This window comes from Pangasianodon hypophthalmus, chromosome 22 (assembly GCF_027358585.1).
Source record: "Pangasianodon hypophthalmus isolate fPanHyp1 chromosome 22, fPanHyp1.pri, whole genome shotgun sequence".
Taxonomy (NCBI): domain Eukaryota; kingdom Metazoa; phylum Chordata; class Actinopteri; order Siluriformes; family Pangasiidae; genus Pangasianodon; species Pangasianodon hypophthalmus.
In genome coordinates this window covers 10,686,878-10,707,173 of record NC_069731.1, presented here as the reverse complement: position 1 = coordinate 10,707,173, position 20,296 = coordinate 10,686,878, and the positions used below count along the sequence as shown (strand labels likewise).

The following is a 20,296-nucleotide window of genomic DNA, read 5'->3' as shown; positions in this document are numbered from 1 at the left end:
TTTGGGGCTGCAGCTGCCACGAGCACCTTCGTACTCAGGACTCCATCAGTGGACGGTGGATAGATTTTAATCAGCAGGACTTCTTGCAAAAACTTTTTTGGTTTTTGGTTACTGGTTGCACAATTGCACTATTTGTCCAAATAGTACACAATAATAGAAGGGATTTATTTATAATTGCACTATCCATTGCACCTAGATGAGGATGGGTTCCCTTTTGAGTCTGGTTCCTCTCAAGGTTTCTTCCTCATATTGTCTCAGGGAGTTTTTCCTTGCCACCGTCACCTCTGGCTTGCTCATTAGAGATAAATTCACATATATTTTTTTAATCCATTTATTTCTATAAAGCTGCTTTGTGACAATGTCCATTGTTAAAAGCGCTACACAAATAAAATTGAATTGAAGATAGGAGTGAAGATAGGAGTTACATCCAAGGCCATCCATGCTAACCATATCTTGTTTTTGTCTCCTTGCTCTAGCAGTAGCTTTTCATTCCGTATGTTTTATTACCAGTGAGAAGCTGCGTTCTTTGCTCTCTACGTAAATGAATGTGTAAGTTTTATGCTATAAAAACTCTTGTAACCTGAGCCACGGTGAGATGCACTCTCAGGGAATACTTTTTAAGCTCATAACATTAAGCTTAATAATACATATATTTGCTTGAGCAACTGGATTCTGTGTAATGTCTATCTGAGGAAAGTCTAATTCCACAACTATACAGTCAGGTCCATAAGTATTTGGACAGTGATACAATTTTTGTCATTTTGCCTCTGTACACCACCACAACAGATTTAAAACGAAGCAATCAAGATGTGACTGAAGTGTAGACTTTCAGCTTTAATTCAAGGGGTTTAACAAATATACTGCATTAACCGTTTAGGAATTATAGCCATTTTTTACATAGTCCCTCCATTTTCACAGGCTCAAAAGTAACATAATTATAAGGATTATATTTAATACATGGTTGCAAATCCTTTGCAGTTAATGACTGCCTGAAGTCTGGAACCCATGGATATTACCAAATGCTGAGTTTCCACCCTTGAGATGCTTTGCCAGGCATTTACTGCAGCTGCCTTCACTTGCTGCTTGTTTGTTTGTCTTTCTGCCTTCAGTTTTGTCTCTAGTAAGTGAAATGCATGCTCGCTCAATTGAGAATGTTCCATTTCTTTGCCTTAAGAAGCTCTTGGATTGCTTTCGTGGTATGTTTTGGGTCATTATCCATCTGTACTGTCAAGTGGCATCCTATTGGTTTTGCAGCATTTGACTGAATCTCAGCAGGAAGTATAGCTCTATACACTCCAGGTCTGGCCTATTTTCTCATTATTTTATGACATATTAAGGAGAAAAATGTCTGGAGTTGATTCCCAGTGTTGAATTTGCATTTGGTAGCTGTTCATAAATTAAATCATAAATCAAATTGTCATTTTTAATACTTTGTTGTAAATCCACTTTAGTTATGGACTCTTTCAAGGATGTTTGCTCTATTAGTTATGGAAAACAATGCATGCACATTACCATGAGCAACCAGAAAATATATGGGTTTTTCCATGTTATTTTAATTTAAGACCACACATTATGCACATTTTAGATTTTTAAAGGAGCAGCAAAGCACCATCACACTACCATCACCTTGTTTGACTATTGGTATGACGTTCTGATTGTGGAATGCTGTATTTGGAACTTCTTAGAAGTAAACCTATTTTGGCACATCAGTCCATAGAACAGTACGCCAAAAGGCTTGGGGGTCATTAAGTTGTTTTAATTTTAATGTTAAATTTTTGTTAGTGGTTTTCGACGTGCAACTCCTCTCCCATGGATACCATTTTTGCCCAGTCTCATTTTTGCCCATCATGAACACTGACCTTATCTTAGTTGAGTGAGCCCTGAAGTTCCTTAGATATTCATATGGGTTCTTTTGTGACTACTGCTATGGAGGGGTTATCGATGTGCTCTTGGAGGAATTTTGGTAGGCTGGCCACTTCTGGGAAGACTCCCCACCATTCATAGTTTTCTCTATTTGGAGAACTTTCTCTCTCATCACTTCCAAAATTTATTTTTGACAGTGACATAGTGTGCTGCTTGGTGGGACTTTTTAGCCTACTTCACAATGCTGAAAAGGCTTTATTTAAGTGATGTTTAGATTCAACAGGGCTGGCAGTAATTAAGCCTGGGTGTGTCTAGTCTAATGGAACCCAATAATCAATTAAATTTGGTTAATTGTTTGATTAACTAACTAAGGGGGCAATTACCTTTTGACACAGAACCAGGTGATGTTGGAAAATGTTCTTCTTTCCATAAATGAAATTTTGATTTGAAAACTATTTTGTGTTTACTCAGATTTTTATCTTATATTAAACTTTGTGTGAAGATCTGAAACAACTGCGGGTCACAAATATGCAAAAATACAAAAAAAAATAGGGCAAATACTTTTTTTGCAGCACTGTATGCAGGAGACTCAAGTTACACACCCTGCCTTACAGATTCATAAAGGCTCACTTCAATCTCTTTACCTTACTTTCCAATGTTCGGAGTCTAGCTCTCAGTTTATCATTCTCCTCTTGTAGTCTGGAAATTTCCTGGTAAATGAAAACAGACCATAATCAACTCAGACATATATGTCTAGATCTGACATTCAACAGCATACAGAAGCAATTTAATGGACGTGTGTTAAAATTAAATATAAGATTTTTGTGTATTAAGATGAGGAAAACCACTTTACCTTGTTGAGCAGTTCTGACACTCCTCCCTCATTCAGTGGGGCTAACTTGGGTTTGCTGGATTCCTGATTTACCTTTAAAAAACACCAGAGTTCAACATACTGTGTATGTACACAGATACCGTGTATGTACATAGTTTAACATAATGGCCCTACTGTATCTTGAAGCACATTCTAACAACTGTCTTGCCTAGATTTTGGGAGGTAATAGTAGAATTAATATGAAATATTTTGTGAACAAATGGGAGCCCCTTTACCATCACTTTATGTCATTAGTATACTCAATCTGTACTCTTTCTGTTTCTAACATAAATGAAAGTATACTGACAATAATTTAATTAATTAAAGTGCTCATGATTATAAGTGTTGATACAAAAATATGGGATCTAACCAAACATTTCATCACCACATGCTTAATTCCTGGTTGTACTGTGAATGCTATAGTGTTGCAAATGTCACCGAACGCAAAATGCGTCTTCACAGAACAAAATGGTCACAGTGTGAACATGATTTCAATATCTAATTGTGAAAAGATGCCAGAAGTCACAGGTGACATTTTAGCCTGCCGAAGGTGTGAAGCCTGAGATGGCAGTGCTACCCACTGCTCACAATCAAATCTCTCTATTTGAAATTGTGGACTCAAAAACACCAACCTTGCTGTTGGATTTAAAATCAGTCTTTTCAAATGCTGCTACTTGTTCCAGTAATTCTCTGTGGGAGGTAAAAAGTGAGGGAAGATCAGAGGTGAAAGTGAGTCAAGAAAGGAAGAAAAGAGTTGAGTTTAGGAAATGAGATTTGACTTCATACATTATTACTTGTATATCCCATATAGTGCTACAAATAACATTTTTTGTCAACATTTTATTTGACTTTATAAACCAAAATCAAGAACATTCATACACTTACAGAACATGTATGCCAAAATAAAAGCTAATGTAATCTGTAATCCTTTACCTACACATACAGTCATTCATTTTATGTATCTATATTGGTTAATGTTTAAGAAGATCAAATATGGTTTTACATGTCTGATCTTGTTTGAATTGTGATTTTAGCCTTACTAATTAAAGCAAGATCATTCAAGATGGGCAATGACTATGAAATAGGATAATCAACAGATGTTTTGACAAATTTAAGGTGGGAACCTTGAGCAATCTACATCTTTCTTTGTTGCTGTTAACCCTGAAAAAGAACTTTTCTTTGGTATAGTTGTAATGGAATTGTAGAGTGATCACTAAGAAGGCAATTCTTTTGTTTTTGCTACACACTGAGGACATTTGTGTTTGAGGAAAGATGAATACGAAACAACAGATCAGAATGTCAGCTTTCATTTCCTAATATTTACATCTAGATATGTTAAACAACTTAGAACATGGCAGCTTTTGTTTGAATGCACCCATTTTTCAAGTGATCAAAAATGTTGGAACATGTGACTGTCAGGTGCTTCTTGTTGCCCAGATGTGCTGTGTTCGATTGATTGTTTAAAGAAATAATAACTCTGAATGTCTACTCTTGGTTTGAGCCCTGGATTTCCACTGTGAATATTGCATTTGTATGATGCCATACCACAAGATGCAAACCACCCATCAGTAAGAAACGGAAGGCCAGGTTGGAATTCACAAAAAATACAGAGATGAAAAACAAGTTCTGGAACCAAGATTAACATCTACCAAAGTGATGGAAAGGCCAAAGTGTGGAGAAAGAAAGGATTTGCTCATAATCCAAAACATATCAGCTCATCCGTCAAGCACGGTCGAGGTAGTATGGCTTGGGCTTGCATGGATGCTTCAGGAACGGGCTCACTAATTTTTACTGATGATGTAACTCATGACGGTAGGAAGACAATGACCCAAAACACTCTGCCAACACAACAAAGGACTTCATCAGGGGAAAAAGTGGAAGGTCATATTCACTTTTTGATCTCAAACCCAAATGTCTTCAGTGTGTAGCAAAAACAAAAGTATTGGCCTTGCCATTCCAATATTTTCGGAGAAGACTGTATGTAGCATTGACTAAAGAGTTATTAATTTTCAAAAATTAAAAAAAAAAACAAAAAAAAAACGATTGATATGGTTTCTATATGTCGGTCAATCCAATTTAACATGGAGTGTGATCTTACTGTCCCACTCCATGGGACCCCATTGGCTTTCAGTGAGGATCGAGGCTGCAAATACAAAAACCATGAAAATCCAGGAAGATCACAGAAATGTTCTAAGATCTTGGAATGTCCTAAGCCCCTATTTACTTACATTAGTTAATGTGTTATTTTTAAATATGTACATATTTTACTAGTTGGGCTATTTCCCAACCATATTGCCAGCTGGTATTTCAAGTGAAATGTTCTAAAGTATATGTGCATGTATGGTACTGCAAAAATCGTGTTGTTTTTTGTTATGAGTGGGCAATATTAGTGATGATCTACAGTACTGTGCAAAAGGCTTAGGCACGCTATTTATTTTTTTTTGTACAAACTTTGTTATAGATTTTTATTTTGACTTCTACATTATTCAGTACAAAAACTTTTTATTTATTACGCAAAATTAAATGTTACAGAAAAATGTTTGTATGTCAGTAAAGAAAGCAGCATAAGACAAAAAAACATAAGTTTTGGTGGTTAGAAAGAGTCCTGAGCTGGCAATTACAAAATGGTACGATAACAAACCGGTGTTGATGGCTTCCATTGTGCATGGCAAAGATCCTGAAGATATCTGCACCAGATGGTCCAGTAAAGACAAGCTTAAGGTCCAGTGAGAAGCCCAGCAATTATCAGAGAGTACAATGACAACATGGGAGGTGTAGACCTATGTGACCGCATGCTGAGCTTTTATTGTATGTCTAACAGGACCAAAAAAATGGACATCACATGTGATTACTTACTTTTTTGATGTTGCCATCACAAATGCTTGGATCCAGTACAAGTCTGACAGCAAAGCACTTAACCAACCAGCAAAGAATACTCAACAGTATCTGGACTTCAAATTGCACTTGGTTGGAATGTCCAGAACTTGATCAAAGAATTGAAAGTAGTGATGTAGAGTATGAGCCACCAACCAAAATGAGGATCCCACAACCAGAGCGATCTGTGCACAGACTAGGAGCCATACACATGCCAGAGATGGTGGATATCAAGCATGCAGAAAGATGCAGAAATAAGGGCTGCAAAAGCAAGACGTACATGAGGTGTACCAAATGCAAAATGTTTCTCTGCATTACCAAAAAGAGGAACTGCTTCCAGGATTATCATGGCTAAAAGCAAAACATGAAAAGAACAAACATAAAACTAGACTGGTTTGGGTTGAGTTTGAGGGCAAAAAAATAAATAACAAAAATGGTATAAGCATGTGTTCAGTTTAAAGGGTTTTAATTGACATAGCTATCCAAATGTATCCATATTGATATTTTAAAATCAAAATGATTGTTCTTCAATCTAGATCCATGTTCTGATCAGTTTATCTTTTAAGTTTGGCTGTCTTTTTACACTAAAATAGTCCTTCTGTCCACTATAGTGGACATGATGTAAAATTAAAAATAAAAACAATTTAAAAAAAAATTAAAATTGCAGTATGTTTTCTGAAGGCAAAATAAACAATTGAATGACACTTTTTTTCCTTGGTTCCCAGGAGGATATTGTGCACTATGTTGTAAATAAACTACAAACAAAAACATTCTTTCTTTTAGTCTCCTCAAATTCTTTCTTTTAGTTTCCACAGTGGCATTCTACCTTGATAGACTCTTTAGGGGGTGGGTCATTATCTCCCCTGGTGTGAAAGACTTATTCATCACAATATTCCTGGCCATTGACACTCCCTCGCTTTCTAAAACAAAAGTGTCACACAAAAGTTAAATCAATGCATTGTTTTATGTGAATGAATGAACAGGAAGTTTTGCTTTGGGGTTGGCTCTTAATTTTCAATGCCTGGAATCAGTGAATTGACTCTTTTTGGGATCGACTTCCAAAAGCAGATGTGAACCAAAAGCAGGATGGAGACTTAATCACTTGATGCACAAGACACACTATATGTACAACAGTTTGTGGACACCAGACCATCACACCCATATGTGTTTTTTAAACATCTCATTCCAGATTTAGGAATGTGCTGTTATAATAACCTGCACTCTTCTAGAAAGGCTTCCACTAGATTTTGGAGCATGGCTATTGGGATTTGCCCATTCAGCCACAAAAGCATTAGTAAAGTCAGGCTTTGACTTTGGGCGAGAAGGCCTGGGTTGCAGTCGGCATTCCAATTCATCTCAAAGGTTTTCAGTGGGGCCACTCAAGTTTTTCCACTTCGACACTGGCAAACCATGTCTTCATGGACCTCACTTTTCATGCTGGAACATGTTTGAGCTAGGTCCCTTAGTTACACTGAAGTTACACTTTTGGCAATATAGTGTATATTAAAAATATATATTGTGTATGCTAAGAAATTAAAGAATACAGCATTTCTCACCCCACATTGCATAATGCACAAGTTTCAGGGCATGAGTTTTGAAATCACGATGGGGCAGCAATGATCAATATATATGAATATTAATGTAAAGTAAGAATAAAATAGTATGAAAGTAAATGGAAAATGATGTGCGGTTTCATGGCCAGGTGTGGCCTGTTTCCTCCTTACTTCATGACAAATTAAGGAGATAAAATGTCTGGAAGTTGATGTCAAGTGTTGAATTTGCATTTGATAGCTGCTCATGGGAACTCTCAATATGCGGTTCAAAGAGGTATCAATGCATGTGAAGGAGGCCATCATTAGGCTGAAAAAACAAAACAGGCCTATCAGAGATCAGAGATCTTAAAAAGAAGGAATGCACTGGCAAGCTCAGCAACACCAAAAGGCTTGAAAGACCACGGAAGACTAAAGTGGATGATTGCAGAATTCATTCCTTGGTGAAGAAAAACCCCTTCGCAACATCTAATCAAGTCAAGAAAGTAGGCATATCATTGTCAAAGTCTACAATCAAGAGACGCCTTCATGAATGTAAATACAGCTGGTTTACCTCAAGATTCTTCGGACAGATGAAACCAAGATTACCTTGTACCAGTTTGATGGTAAGAGTATGGGGAAAGAAAAAAAGGCTCCTGATCCAAAGCATACCACATCATCTGTCAAACATGGTTGAGAAAGTGTTATGGCATGGGAATGTATGGCTGCCAATGGAACTGGGTCACTGGTGTTTATTGATGATGTGACTGCTGATAGAAGTAGGAGGATGCATTCTGAAGTGCTATACACAGCTATACTTCCTGCTGAGATTCAGTCAAATGCTGCAAAACCAATAGGACGCCACTTCACAGTACAGATGGATAATGACCCAAAACATTCCGCGAAAGCAATCCAAGAGCTTCTTAAGGCAAAGAAATGGAACGTTCTCAATTGAGCGAGCATGCATTTCACTTACTAGAGACAAAACTGAAGGCAGAAAGACAAACAAACAAGCAGCAAGTGAAGGCAGCTGCAGTAAATGCCTGGCAAAGCATCTCAAGGGTGGAAACTCAGCATTTGGTAATATCCATGGGTTCCAGACTTCAGGCAGTCATTAACTGCAAAGGATTTGCAACCATGTATTAAATATAATCCTTATAATTATGTTACTTTTGAACCTGTGAATTAAAGCTGAAAGACTACACTTCAGTCACATCTTGACTGCTTCTCATTGCTTTTCAAGTCCATTATGGTGGTGTATAGAGGCAAAAATATGGAAATTGTGTCACTGTCCAAATACTTATGGATCCAACTGTATATGACCGTCACAAATTTTTACCACGAATAAAATAATAAAGCACCTTTCAAAATCAGTTTAACACTTAAGATATATGGGGTTAACAAAACAGCAGTGCAGTGTTGTGCTTTGTGGTTTGAAATGACAGCAGCATATAGAGCCTAAAGTGAAGGGCGTTTTCCCTGCCTGTGTGTGTTTAGGTAAGCCATAGTGAGAAGTAAAGTCCTAAGATGCTGGAAAGAGAAGGCCACCGGCTTTATACACACACACACACACACACACACACACACACACACACACACACGAATTTGGGTGTTTGCTGCTTGATTTTCTCTCTCAGTGTTTCCTCTGTTCTCTACAACATGGCCTTGGAAACCACAGTTACGTTAAATATATGTACAGGAACTCTGCGCTGTTCATCTCAACGATCACAGCAAAACCTCAAAACTGTGAAAACAACATGCCATGGAAAGTTCACCTTAAGTATGCTCTCCTTACCCTTATAACTATTAATGTGTTCAGCACCTGGCGGTTTCATGATAAAATAAAATGATCTGTTAGACGCTTACATGGTGTTTTATTTCATGTTTACTTTTGCTACTACCAGCTGAATGAGATCTTGTACTTTAAAAGGGTCTGCAGTTTTTAACAGTTTGATTATAGCAATTGTAAGCAGTGAAATACCTCTATACAGTTTAAGTCACTCAATTTTATTTGACTGCTGAAAGAAATTATCTACAATACATTTCATGTTGACTATTGCTATTACTAGTTACACTATATGGCCAAAAGTATGTGGACACCTGACCTTCACACCTATATGAGCTTGTTGGACATCCCATTCCAATTTGCCCATTCCCCCAGATGAAAATATGAGGAAATGAAAGCTGAAATTCTGATCCATCGTATCATATTCATCTTTTGATCTCAAAGCCGAATGTCTTCAGTGTATAGCAAAAACAAAAGGATTAGCCTTGCTGTTCCAGTACTTTTGGCCATATAGTGTACTTCATCGCACCTTGAAAGAAAAAGAAAAGCTGTATCTTTGTATTAACAGTAATGTTTAATCATCAGGAGCCACACCTGATTCTACCTGTTTAATTCTGCAGAAACCTGTGGTAATAAAAACACTCCTCTAGGTAAATGTCTTTATATCACACCAATGGTTCTGTGCGTATATTTCATTATTATTCTATTCATTAGCACCGTTGATCTGAAGCTAGGACTGTTGAATATTAGATCTCTTACGTCTAAAGCACTTATTGTTAATGAAACCATTACTGATCAGGAGTTTGATGTACTGTGCTTAACAGAAACATGGATTAAACCAATGTTTGTAGCATTAAATGAAGCTAGTCCTCCCGGGTACAGTTACATACATCAGCCCCATCTAACTGGCAGAGGAGGCGTCGCAGTCATTTATAATGATAATCTAGGCGTCACAAAAAAAACCTAGTCATAAATTCATGCATTTGAAGTTCTTTATTCTAACATAACATACGTAGCCACTAAAAATAAGTCTACCCAGGTGATTCCAGTAATTATTATTTACAGACCCCCAAGGCCATATTTGGAATTCCTATGCGAATTTGTGGATTTCATCTCTAACCTGGTTGTTTCTTTAGACAAAGCATTAATTGTTGGAGACTTTAATATTCATTTTGATTATCCAGATGACCCTCTGAGAACAGCAGTTGTGTCCATTCTAGATTCTGTAGGGGTTAATCAGAATGTAATAGGACCCACCCATAGTGGTGGTCACACTCTTGATTTAATACTAACATTCGGATTAAATATAGAAAATGTCCACAGTCTGAAGCTATCTCTGATCATTACCTCACCTCATTTTAAAATGTGTATTAATCATAGTATATGCACCTTGCCACGTCACCGTGTAAAACGTACGTTCAAGTCAACAACTACACAGAGTTTTATCAGTAATCTCCCAGATTTATCAGCCATGATTGGATCACCGTCTGATCCCAAAGAACTTGACCAGGCAACTGAATGTTTAGAATCAACGTTCTGCAACTCGCTAGATAAGGTAGCTCCACTTAAAAGAAAAATAATTAGGGAGAAAAAGCTAGCACCCTGGTATAGCGATCACACACGAACTTTAAAACAGACCACTCGAAAACTAGAACGTACAGTCAGGTCCATAAATATTGGGACATTCTAACATTTTTGGCTCTATACACCACCACAATGGATTTCAAATGAAACGAACAAGATGTGCTTTAACTGCAGACTGTCAGCTTTAATTTGAGGGTATTTACATCCAAATCAGGTGAACGGAGTAGGAATTACAACAGTTTGCATATGTGCCTCCCACTTGTTAAGGGACCAAAAGTAATGGGACAGAATAATAATCATAAATCAAACTTTCACTTTTTAATACTTGGTTGCAAATCCTTTGCAGTCAATTACAGCCCGAAGTCTGGAACGCATAGACATCACCAGACGCTGGGTTTTATCCCTGGTGATGCTCTGCCAAGGCCTCTACTGCAACTGTCTTCAGTTCCTGCTTGTTCTTGGGGCATTTTCCCTTCAGTTTTGTCTTCAGCAAGTGAAATGCATGCTCAATCGGATTCAGCTCAGGTGATTGACTTGGCCATTGCAGTCCACTTCTTTCCCTTCAAAAACTCTTTGGTTGCTTTTGCAGTATGCTTTGGGTCATTGTCCATCTGCACTGTGAAGCGCCATCCAATGAGTTCTGAAGCATTTGGCTGAATATGAGCAGATAATCTTGCCCGAAACACTTCAGAATTCATCCTGCTGCTTTTGTCAGCAGTCACATCATCAATAAATACAAGAGAACCAGTTCCATTGGCAGCCATACATGCCCACGCCATGACACTACCACCACCATGCTTCACTGATGAGGTGGTATGCTTAGGATCATGAGCAGTTCCGTTCCTTCTCCATACTCTTCATACTCTTCTCTTCCCATCACTCTGGTACAAGTTGATCTTGGTCTCATCTGTCCATAGGATGTTGTTCCAGAACTGTGAAGGCTTTTTTAGATGTCGTTTGGCAAACTCTAATCTGGCTTCCTGTTTTTGAGGCTCACCAATGGTTTACATCTTGTGGTGAACCCTCTGTATTCACTCTGGTGAAGTCTTCTCTTGATTGTTGACTTTGACACACATACACCTACCTCCTGGAGAGTGTTCTTGATCTGGCCAACTGTTGTGAAGGGTGTTTTCTTCACCAGGGAAAGAATTCTTCGGTTATCCACCACAGTTGTTTTCCGTGGTCTTCCGGGTCTTTTTGTGTTGCTAAGCTCACCGGTGCGTTCCTTCTTTTTAAGAATGTTCCAAACAGTTGTTTTGGCCACGCCTAATGTTTTTGCTATCTCTCTGATGGGTTTGTTTTGTTTTTTCAGCCTAATGATGGCTTGCTTCACTGATAGTGACAGCTCTTCGGATCTCATCTTGAGAGTTGACAGCAACAGATTCCAAATGCAAATAGCACACTTGAAATGAACTCTGGACCTTTTATCTGCTCATTGTAATTGGGATAATGAGGGAATAACACACACCTGGCCATGGAACAGCTGAGAAGCCAATTGTCCCATCACTTTTGGTCCCTTAACAAGTGGGAGGCACATATGCAAACTGTTGTAATTCCTACACCGTTCACCTGATTTGGATGTAAATACTCACAAATTAAAGCTGACAGTCTGCAGTTAAAGCACATCTTATTCGTTTCATTTGAAATCCATTGTGGTGGTGTATAGAGCCAAAAATGTTAGAATTGTGTCGATGTCCCAATATTTATGGACCTGACTGTAAATGGCGTCAAACTAAATTCGTAGTATTTCAAATAGCATGGAAGGAGAGCCTTTTGAGCTATAAGAAAGCTCTTAGTGCTGCTAGATCAATGTATCTCTCCACCCTAATTGAAGATAACAGAAATAATCCTAGATTCTTATTTAATACTGTAGCAAAATTAACTAGGAATAAGACCACAATAGAAACACGCACACAATCATTATATAGCAGCGATGACTTCATGAATTTTTTCAATGGTAAAACTGAAAATATCAGGCTAGAAATTCAGACTATTAATTTAAAACCGGACAGTTCTATAACTAACCCTGTAGATGATAATATAATAATATTAGATAAACAACTACAATGCTTTACTCCCCTCGAAGAGACTGAACTAATTTCACCAATTTCATCATCAAAATCATCAACCTGTATGGTAGATCTTTTACCTACATGTTTCCTCAAACAGATAATTCCTGAAACAATCAAACCTCTTTTAAAGATAATCAGTTCTTCCCTTACCATTGGCTATGTACCGAAATCTTTTAAATTAGCAGTTATCAAGCCCTTGATTAAAAAACCTGACCTTGACCCCTGTCAGCTGTCTAACTATAGACCAATGTCAAACCTCCCCTTTATCTCCAAGGTCCTAGAAAAGGTTGTAGCACAGCAGCTATGCTCATACTTACATAGGAATAACATTCATGAAATGTATCAGTCAGGATTTAGGCTTCATCATAGCACAGAGACAGCACTGGTAAAAGTTGTAAATGACTTACTACTGGCCTCTGATCAGGGTTGTGTCTCCTTGCTTGTGCTGCTTGACCTTAGTGCAGCTTTCGATACCATTGATCATGCTATTCTCCTCGATAGACTAGAAAATGTAGTAGGCATTAAGGGAACAGCCCTTTCCTGGCTCAGGTCTTATTTGACTGATCGTTATCAGTTTGTAAATGTAAATGGTTACTTCTCTTCTCATACTAAGGTAAAGTTTGGTGTCCCGCAAGGCTCTGTTTTAGGCCCACTGCTCTTTTCTTTATATATGCTACCTCTGGGCAAAATTATCCGTAAGCATGGTATTAGCTTCCACTGTTACGCTGATGACACACAGTTGTATGTTTCAGCAAAGCCAGATGACAGACACCAGCTTAATAAAGTTGAGGAATGTGTAAAAGACATTAGAAACTGGATGCTTATTAACTTTCTCTTACTTAATTCTGACAAGACAGAAGTACTTGTACTAGGACCACATGCAGTTAGAAGTAAGCTTTCTGATTACATAACTCTGGATGACCTTTCTGTTTCATCATGTGCAGCAGTAAAAGACCTTGGTGTGATTATCGACTCTAGTCTTTCTTTTGAAGCTCATGTAGATAATATAACTAAGATTGCTTTCTTTCATCTCAGAAATATTGCTAAAATAAGAAATATATTGTCGCTACACAATGCAGAAAAATTAGGTCATGCTTTTGTTACCTCTAGGTTGGAGTATTGTAATGCCTTACTGTCTGGATGTTCCAGTAGATGCATAAACAAGCTCCAGTTAGTCCAGAATGCAGCAGCGAGAGTCCTTACTAGAACTAGAAGATATGACCACATCACCCCTATCTTATCCACACTGCATTGGCTCCCAATCAAATTTCGTATTGATTATAAAATACTACTATTGACCTATAAAGCACTAAATGGTCTTGCACCACAGTACCTGAGCGAACTTTTGGTCTTTTATGATCAGCCACGCCTATTCAGATCAAAAGATGCAGGCTATTTGTTGGTACCTCGAATAATGCGGGCTACAGCTGGGGGTAGAGCTTTCTCTTACAAAGCCCAGAGTTATGGAACAGCCTTCCACTTAGTGTTCGGGGCTCAGACACAGTCTCAGTGTTTAAGTCTAGGCTGAAAACATATTTGTTTAGTCAAGCCTTTTGTGAATAGTTTTCTTAGGTACAGGGGCAGGTCTGGAGGGTTTCACAGGCATAGAGTGTTGTGGTGAACTGGGATGTTTGGATGCCCCCCACCCTCACACGTTCACTCAGGTTTGTTGACGGTGGAGTGGCTGGCTGCTTTATGTCCCAGGGTGCCCTCATGTCTGTGTTAGCTTCTGGCTCTCCCTTTCACTTATGCTGTCATAGCTAGTCTTGCCGGAGTCCCTGCTTGCACTCTGCATGCAAAGTACATCGTGCTTAACCATTAGAGGACAAAAGCTCACCTAACAATCTCTTCCTTTCTCTCCATCTCTCTCTCTCCCTCACTCTCTGTCGAGCTACACATGCTACTTCTGAGATGCCAGTGATCCTGATCCCTTCTGCTTCTCCTCGCTGCCTGACCCATCCTGATGTCCTACTTCTGGTTGGAGTTCTCATCGGTTGAGTTCGCTCTCTGCTGCTGGGGGTTGCCCCATATGGACGGACTGAAGAACCTTTTGGATTGCTGGGGATGGTGCCACCTGGGGGCTGTAGAGATGGCTTGGGGATCACATATGGGGAGCTGTACTGTAATGGCTTGGGAGTGCGATTGCTGTAGTGGCTTTGGGGCTGCAGTTGCCACGAGCACCTTCGTACTCAGGACTCCATCAGTGGACAGTGGATAGATTTTAACCAGCAGGACTTCTTGCAAAAACTGTGATGAATTTACTGGTTGCACAATTGCACTATTTGTCCATATAGTACACAATAATAGTGCGATTATAAATAAATTCCTTCTATCCGTTGCGCTCAGATGAGGATGGGTTCCCTTTTGAGTCTGGTTCCTCTCAAGGTTTCTTCCTCATATCATCTCGGGGAGTTTTTCCTTGCCACCGTCGCCACTGGCTTGCTCATTAGGGATAAATTCACAGTGATAAATTCAAATATTTACAATATATTTTTTTAATCCATTTATTTCTGTAAAGCTGCTTTGTGACAATGTCCATTGTTAAAAGCGCTATACAAATAAAATTGAATTGAATTGAATTGAATTATTAATGTATAACAGTAGGTGTTGTAACAATATACAAAATTCAAATTCCATATGATACAGTAGTGTCGCGCTACATTTTTGATACAGCAAAAACATGATTAAAACATGAAACATTATAAAAGTACAATAATTCAAAATAAAAATAATGACACATTTGGGTGATCCATTCAGACTTTTAGCAGCATATAATGAAAAAAAGTTGTGCATTAGAATCTAACAAAATTAAGCATGGCTAAACAGTAGTAAACAGTAGCTTTCTGGCCAGGCTTTCATTTGTGTATAGGGTTGCCAGGTTTAGCAAAATTCCACCCCAACTACATCTCAAAAATTGCACAAAAAGACAGGAAACTAGTCTAAAAAAAGTTCAGCCATTGAAAAAGGGAGATCTATTTTATAAAGTCTTTTTGTGGGAAACAAGTAATTTGGCATAAAAAACCTGGAAAACCTGATGGTGTAAATCAAGGGGATCTGTCTGAAGCACAGGGTGCTTTATTTGAAGCCTAGTTTATACATCTGTGCTAACGCTTATTTATGCTGCGACACAGAGAGGCAGATCATGGGTAAACAAGGCATGAAGAGACGTGTTAGAGCACAGTCCTACCACGAGCTAACTATGCATTGCACGTACCTGCTATGCAGGTGCGTCCATTTTGATGAGACATTGTGACACTTCTTCCATGGGTTTAATCAAATTCAGATCAATATTGTTTAAATCAGTAATACTGTTCAAAATACATCTGAAGTGTAAACAATAAACTACTAAACAATAAAGTGTAAACAATAAAATTTCCCTCATCCAGGACTTCAATATTCTATAGATGTACTCCATATCTGCTTTCTGAAAGCGTAGTCTGTTAAAAACCTTAAAACTGCTGGCAACAGAAACGGATGAAAAACACTCAGTAAACATGTCAGTTTAAATATAGGTCTGTTGTGAATTCTAGGTTACTGAAAATGTTGAGTAGTGGGTACTACAGGCTGTTTTAGTATTATTTTTTGCAAGTTCACGTGGGTTAATTGCAACATGGCTGTGGCCTGTCTTTGGCCCTTTGGCTCTTGAGTAAAGCTTTAAAGGTACACTACATATATGCTTGAGGGTACCACCTCAGTGATGAATGGTACAGTTTAGTGTCCTCTTTTTTCCTAACAATGTGGTGAATCTCACAGATTTTTTTTTTTCTCAAATGGTGGCCTGTGGGTTGGATCAGAGTTAGTGTAAACTGCACAAATTATACCAAAGTGTAACGAATCCGGCCTCTGTGGTTCCCCCTGATCGTCACCAGAGGTCACCATCACCCGAGTATTGACTTCTCCCTCTATACTCCATTTCCCATCACCCCTTACGTAGCACTGATTACGAGCTCACCTGCAGCTCGTTACCGGGACTACTTAAGCCTCACACTCATTCTCCGCGAAGTCTTGTTTCGCCCTGGCTGACATTTCTGAGAGTTACCACCTTTGTTATTGGATTACTGTGTTTGACCCTGGACTGTTCTCTTTCGTTTCGTGTTTGTTTGCTGCTATGATTGTACATCGTTACTTTAATGTGCCTTTATCACAAATACTTTTTAGATATTTTAATCTTTTATGTGTAAAGGACTGTATTGCTATATACAAAACAACAACAACAACAATAATAATAATAATAATAATGATAATAATAATTGCAACAAATCTTTTTTTCTTTTAAATGCTAACTGGAAAAATATTATATTATGATACTTGAAACTATTTTCATAATACATAATATTTACATTTGTTAACAGAGTGCCAGCAAATTCAAAGTCAGTATTTCCTATCAAAGTCCCCAAAAATGGGTCTGTTATGTACCTGCTCTCCAGCTCTGAGATATCGGTCTGCAGTTTCAGGTAGAACTTCTCAGCCTGGGAGAAGAGCTGGCGCAGGAGCAGGACATTGGTGTGGGCGGTGTTGATGAGCTCCATCTCCACCTCTCCACGCACCACTACCTGTAGACCATCCAGCATATCTGACACCTCATCCACCGTAAATGTCTCCTCAACCAGTCTAGAGGGAGGGAGAGTGACAGTTTATTATTGATATCATTGCTGTTTGAGCTAATTTTATTTGTTGAATTCCACTGAGGGAGAGAAAGAGAGAGGATGAGAGAGATGGTGTGAGTGGGGAAAATGTAGGGAGCGGGTAAGTGAGGTAAAAAGAAAATTAAAGTGAGAAAGACTGAGTGAGGCAGATAAGTGAGATAAGGTATAAAGTAGTAAAATGCAGATTATAAACTTGGTATATGAAGTGAAATGTGGCCTCTGACCTGCTGTCTTTGAGTTCCTGAAAGCATGAGTCAATGGTCTTGAGTCGCAGAAGCCTCTTGGAGCGAGCAAAGCGCATATAGTTTATGACCTCGTTCTGGTGATGTTCGTTGAACCCAAAATCGGCCTGCAATATTGGACAACAGAAATACTTTTTTATAATGATGAAAAATACACCTAACACGCATACAACATACATTTAGCACCAACTTTATTAGGCACTACTCTTCTATATACACAAACTTGCCAGGTATCAGATGGACCAGCCATAATGATTGGTGCCAATCTGTTACTACTTCAGTCTTTGAATTCCAACAAATTTGCAAAAATTTCTAAAAACATATTTTAGCATTGTCATTACAGATTATTGTGTGTAGACTGATGGACAAACAATTAGTGTAATCCAAATCAAACATATAAAACAGTAAGGTGTGCAAAGCCTGAAGTGGACTGAATTCTTTCTGAAACCGCTGTATTAAATCTAATAATTAACTTGTGTGCTGAATCAGGCATTACAACATTTGGTCTTCCAGGTGGATGAAACTTTCTGGACCCATATCCATATTCTACAAAGTCTGATTAAATTCCGTGCAAGTGTGATTCTGCACAGGTTAATATGAGACAAACCAGATATGATGGCTTAATCAATACTAAAGCGACTAAATATCGGAGTCTTCAGTAGAAGAGATGCTATTAGCGGCCTACTTACAAACACAGTATAACATTTGTAGCCAATAAACAATCCAACATATAAGACGGATGCCATCCCACATAATGTAATGTTTATTAGTTAACTTGAGAACAGGGTGCATAGATCTCTAGTTAGCTAGTAGCTACAGTGACATACCAGTGTTTATTGTCTATTAGCTAGCTCGTCGTTTCCACGCAGTTACTAACATTCTGTTCATATGATTAATGATGCCGTCGGTTACATCACTCGTAACTCTTAGCTAACTATCAAGCCTCGATAATCAGGAGCTCAGTAAAGTAATTAGTGACCTCACTAGGCTACCGGGTCCAAGCTAGCTACTTACCATGGCAGCAAGCTGAAAATGCGACTTTATGCAGAAAAATACAGACGTCAGAGTGTAAACTAGTGTGATAACATGGGGACAATAAGGCACTGCACCGTGAATTCTAGTTAATCATTTTCGTCCAGTATTTTAGTAAATGCGAATTAACTACGTTATCTATCATGCGTTTCCCCTCAGTCTATGTAAGTTGCTCCTGGCAACGGAACAGCGTCACTGCGCTATTACCACACAGACAGCAGGGAACACTAAAGCAAGATAGGCAGTAGAGCGTTGAAGACATCCATGAAGAAGTGATAAACGGCCAATGGTATGACTCGCTGGGTGATTTTTCGGTTCGTATTCCGAGAAATCCCGCCTCTTGCATTTGGATTGGATAATATCCCACTTTCTTAGCTAGGATGGGCTAGTGTGATAGCTAGATAGAGAGATCACTTTATTCATCACAGAGGTTAATTCACATATTACAGCAGTACAGGGAATTAGAAAGTATACTAAAAGTAATTTACCATTATAAATGAAATAAAACAAGAATAAATATATAAAAAAGAATACAGTCTAAGAGGTTAAATAGCAGCAGACTTGAGTGGTATTAAAGCGGGAGTGCATTGCAAACATTGTAAACAGTGATAAAATGAATAGGGATGTACAGTATTGTATAGCGTGAATATGAGAAAAAAGAAAAATGAATAGAAGTAAAGTGGCAGTGCATATTGGATATGAATAGTGGATAGCGGTAAACTTCAACTATCGTCCAGTGAGCTTATGTTAAGAATGGCTCAGTGCAAGAGTCTCCCAGCACGGTGATGAGCTATCGTACAGTGTGATCGCTGTTGGTGCAAACTACCTCCTGTACCGTTCCTTTCTACAGCGGAGCTGAATGAGTCTCCTAAAGGAGCTCTGCTGTTTAACCCGTAGGTCATTGAGGGGATGCTGTTTATTGCTTAGAATGGCTGAGTTTACTGAGTGTCCTCTTTTTTCACCATCACCTCAAAACCGTCCAGAGAGCAGCCCAAGACCGAGCCAACTTTAATGATCAGTTTGTTGAGGTTTTTGCATCTCCATCTCTGATGTCGCCTTCCCAGCATACTAATGCAAAGAAGACCACACTGCTACCACAGACTGGTCTCTAATATCCCTCTAAGCTCTCTAATATCTTGCTGCAAACATTTAATGACCTGAGCTTCCTCATAAAGTAGAGGCTACTCATCCCTTTCCTGTACACAGCCTTTGAGGTGACCTTCAAGTCCAGCTTGTTGTCGAGATGGACATCAAGGTATCTGTAGGTGTCAACTAGCTCAATGTCCAGACTCATGTTGGTAATTAGACTGGATATGATCCTCTTCCTCCTGAAGTCCAACACCATCTTGGTCTTGGCCACATTGAGAAAAATTCTAAAGGTGGCAGAGGTTCTGTTAGCCAACAAGACACACTACTAAACCCCAAAAAGCCCTTTGATACAAATGAAAGTTGACATTAATGTAAAATGAAAGTTCACATTTAAATTACAATCAAAAATATTTGACTGTTTCACACTTAATATCTTAACAAACATTTTAACATTTTTATAACGATAATGAAGGGGCTTCTGTAAAACTCACTTGTTTCATCATTCTGCACCCAATTGTAATTTGTAAATGATAGGAAAAGTCTATATTGGTGTCAGAAATGATTAGGTGTGATTAAATGACACACTCTTCAAATCTCATCACAAGTCAGAGTTTATTCCAAGACAGATGAAAAGCTTGTAGCAACATTAGACAGCGAATTTATTCTGAATTTATTATTTATTCTGAAGATGTCCCAGATGGGCAAGGC

General features: G+C 38.5%; 1 protein-coding gene across 8 annotated transcripts in view; it reads right to left on the bottom strand.

Annotated features, from left to right (window-relative positions):
• Positions 1–20,296, bottom strand: part of lztfl1 (leucine zipper transcription factor-like 1) — a 133,006-nt gene that overhangs the window by 17,801 nt on the left and 94,909 nt on the right. For 6 of the 8 annotated variants that reach the window (XM_053228110.1, XM_053228108.1, XM_026938243.3 and 3 more), the window contains exons 16-20: positions 17,450–17,574; positions 16,996–17,190; positions 3,367–3,424; positions 2,717–2,788; positions 2,508–2,573 (exon numbers count right to left, since the gene is read on the bottom strand). In XM_053228110.1, coding sequence (XP_053084085.1) covers positions 2,508–2,573; positions 2,717–2,788; positions 3,367–3,424; positions 16,996–17,190; positions 17,450–17,574 — 516 coding nt within the window. Of the gene's footprint in view, positions 1–2,507; positions 2,574–2,716; positions 2,789–3,366; positions 3,425–16,995; positions 17,191–17,449; positions 17,575–18,294; positions 18,455–18,481; positions 18,786–20,296 lie in introns of those variants that run through there. The other 2 variants (XM_026938034.3, XM_026938036.3) reach the window with 2 other exon arrangements.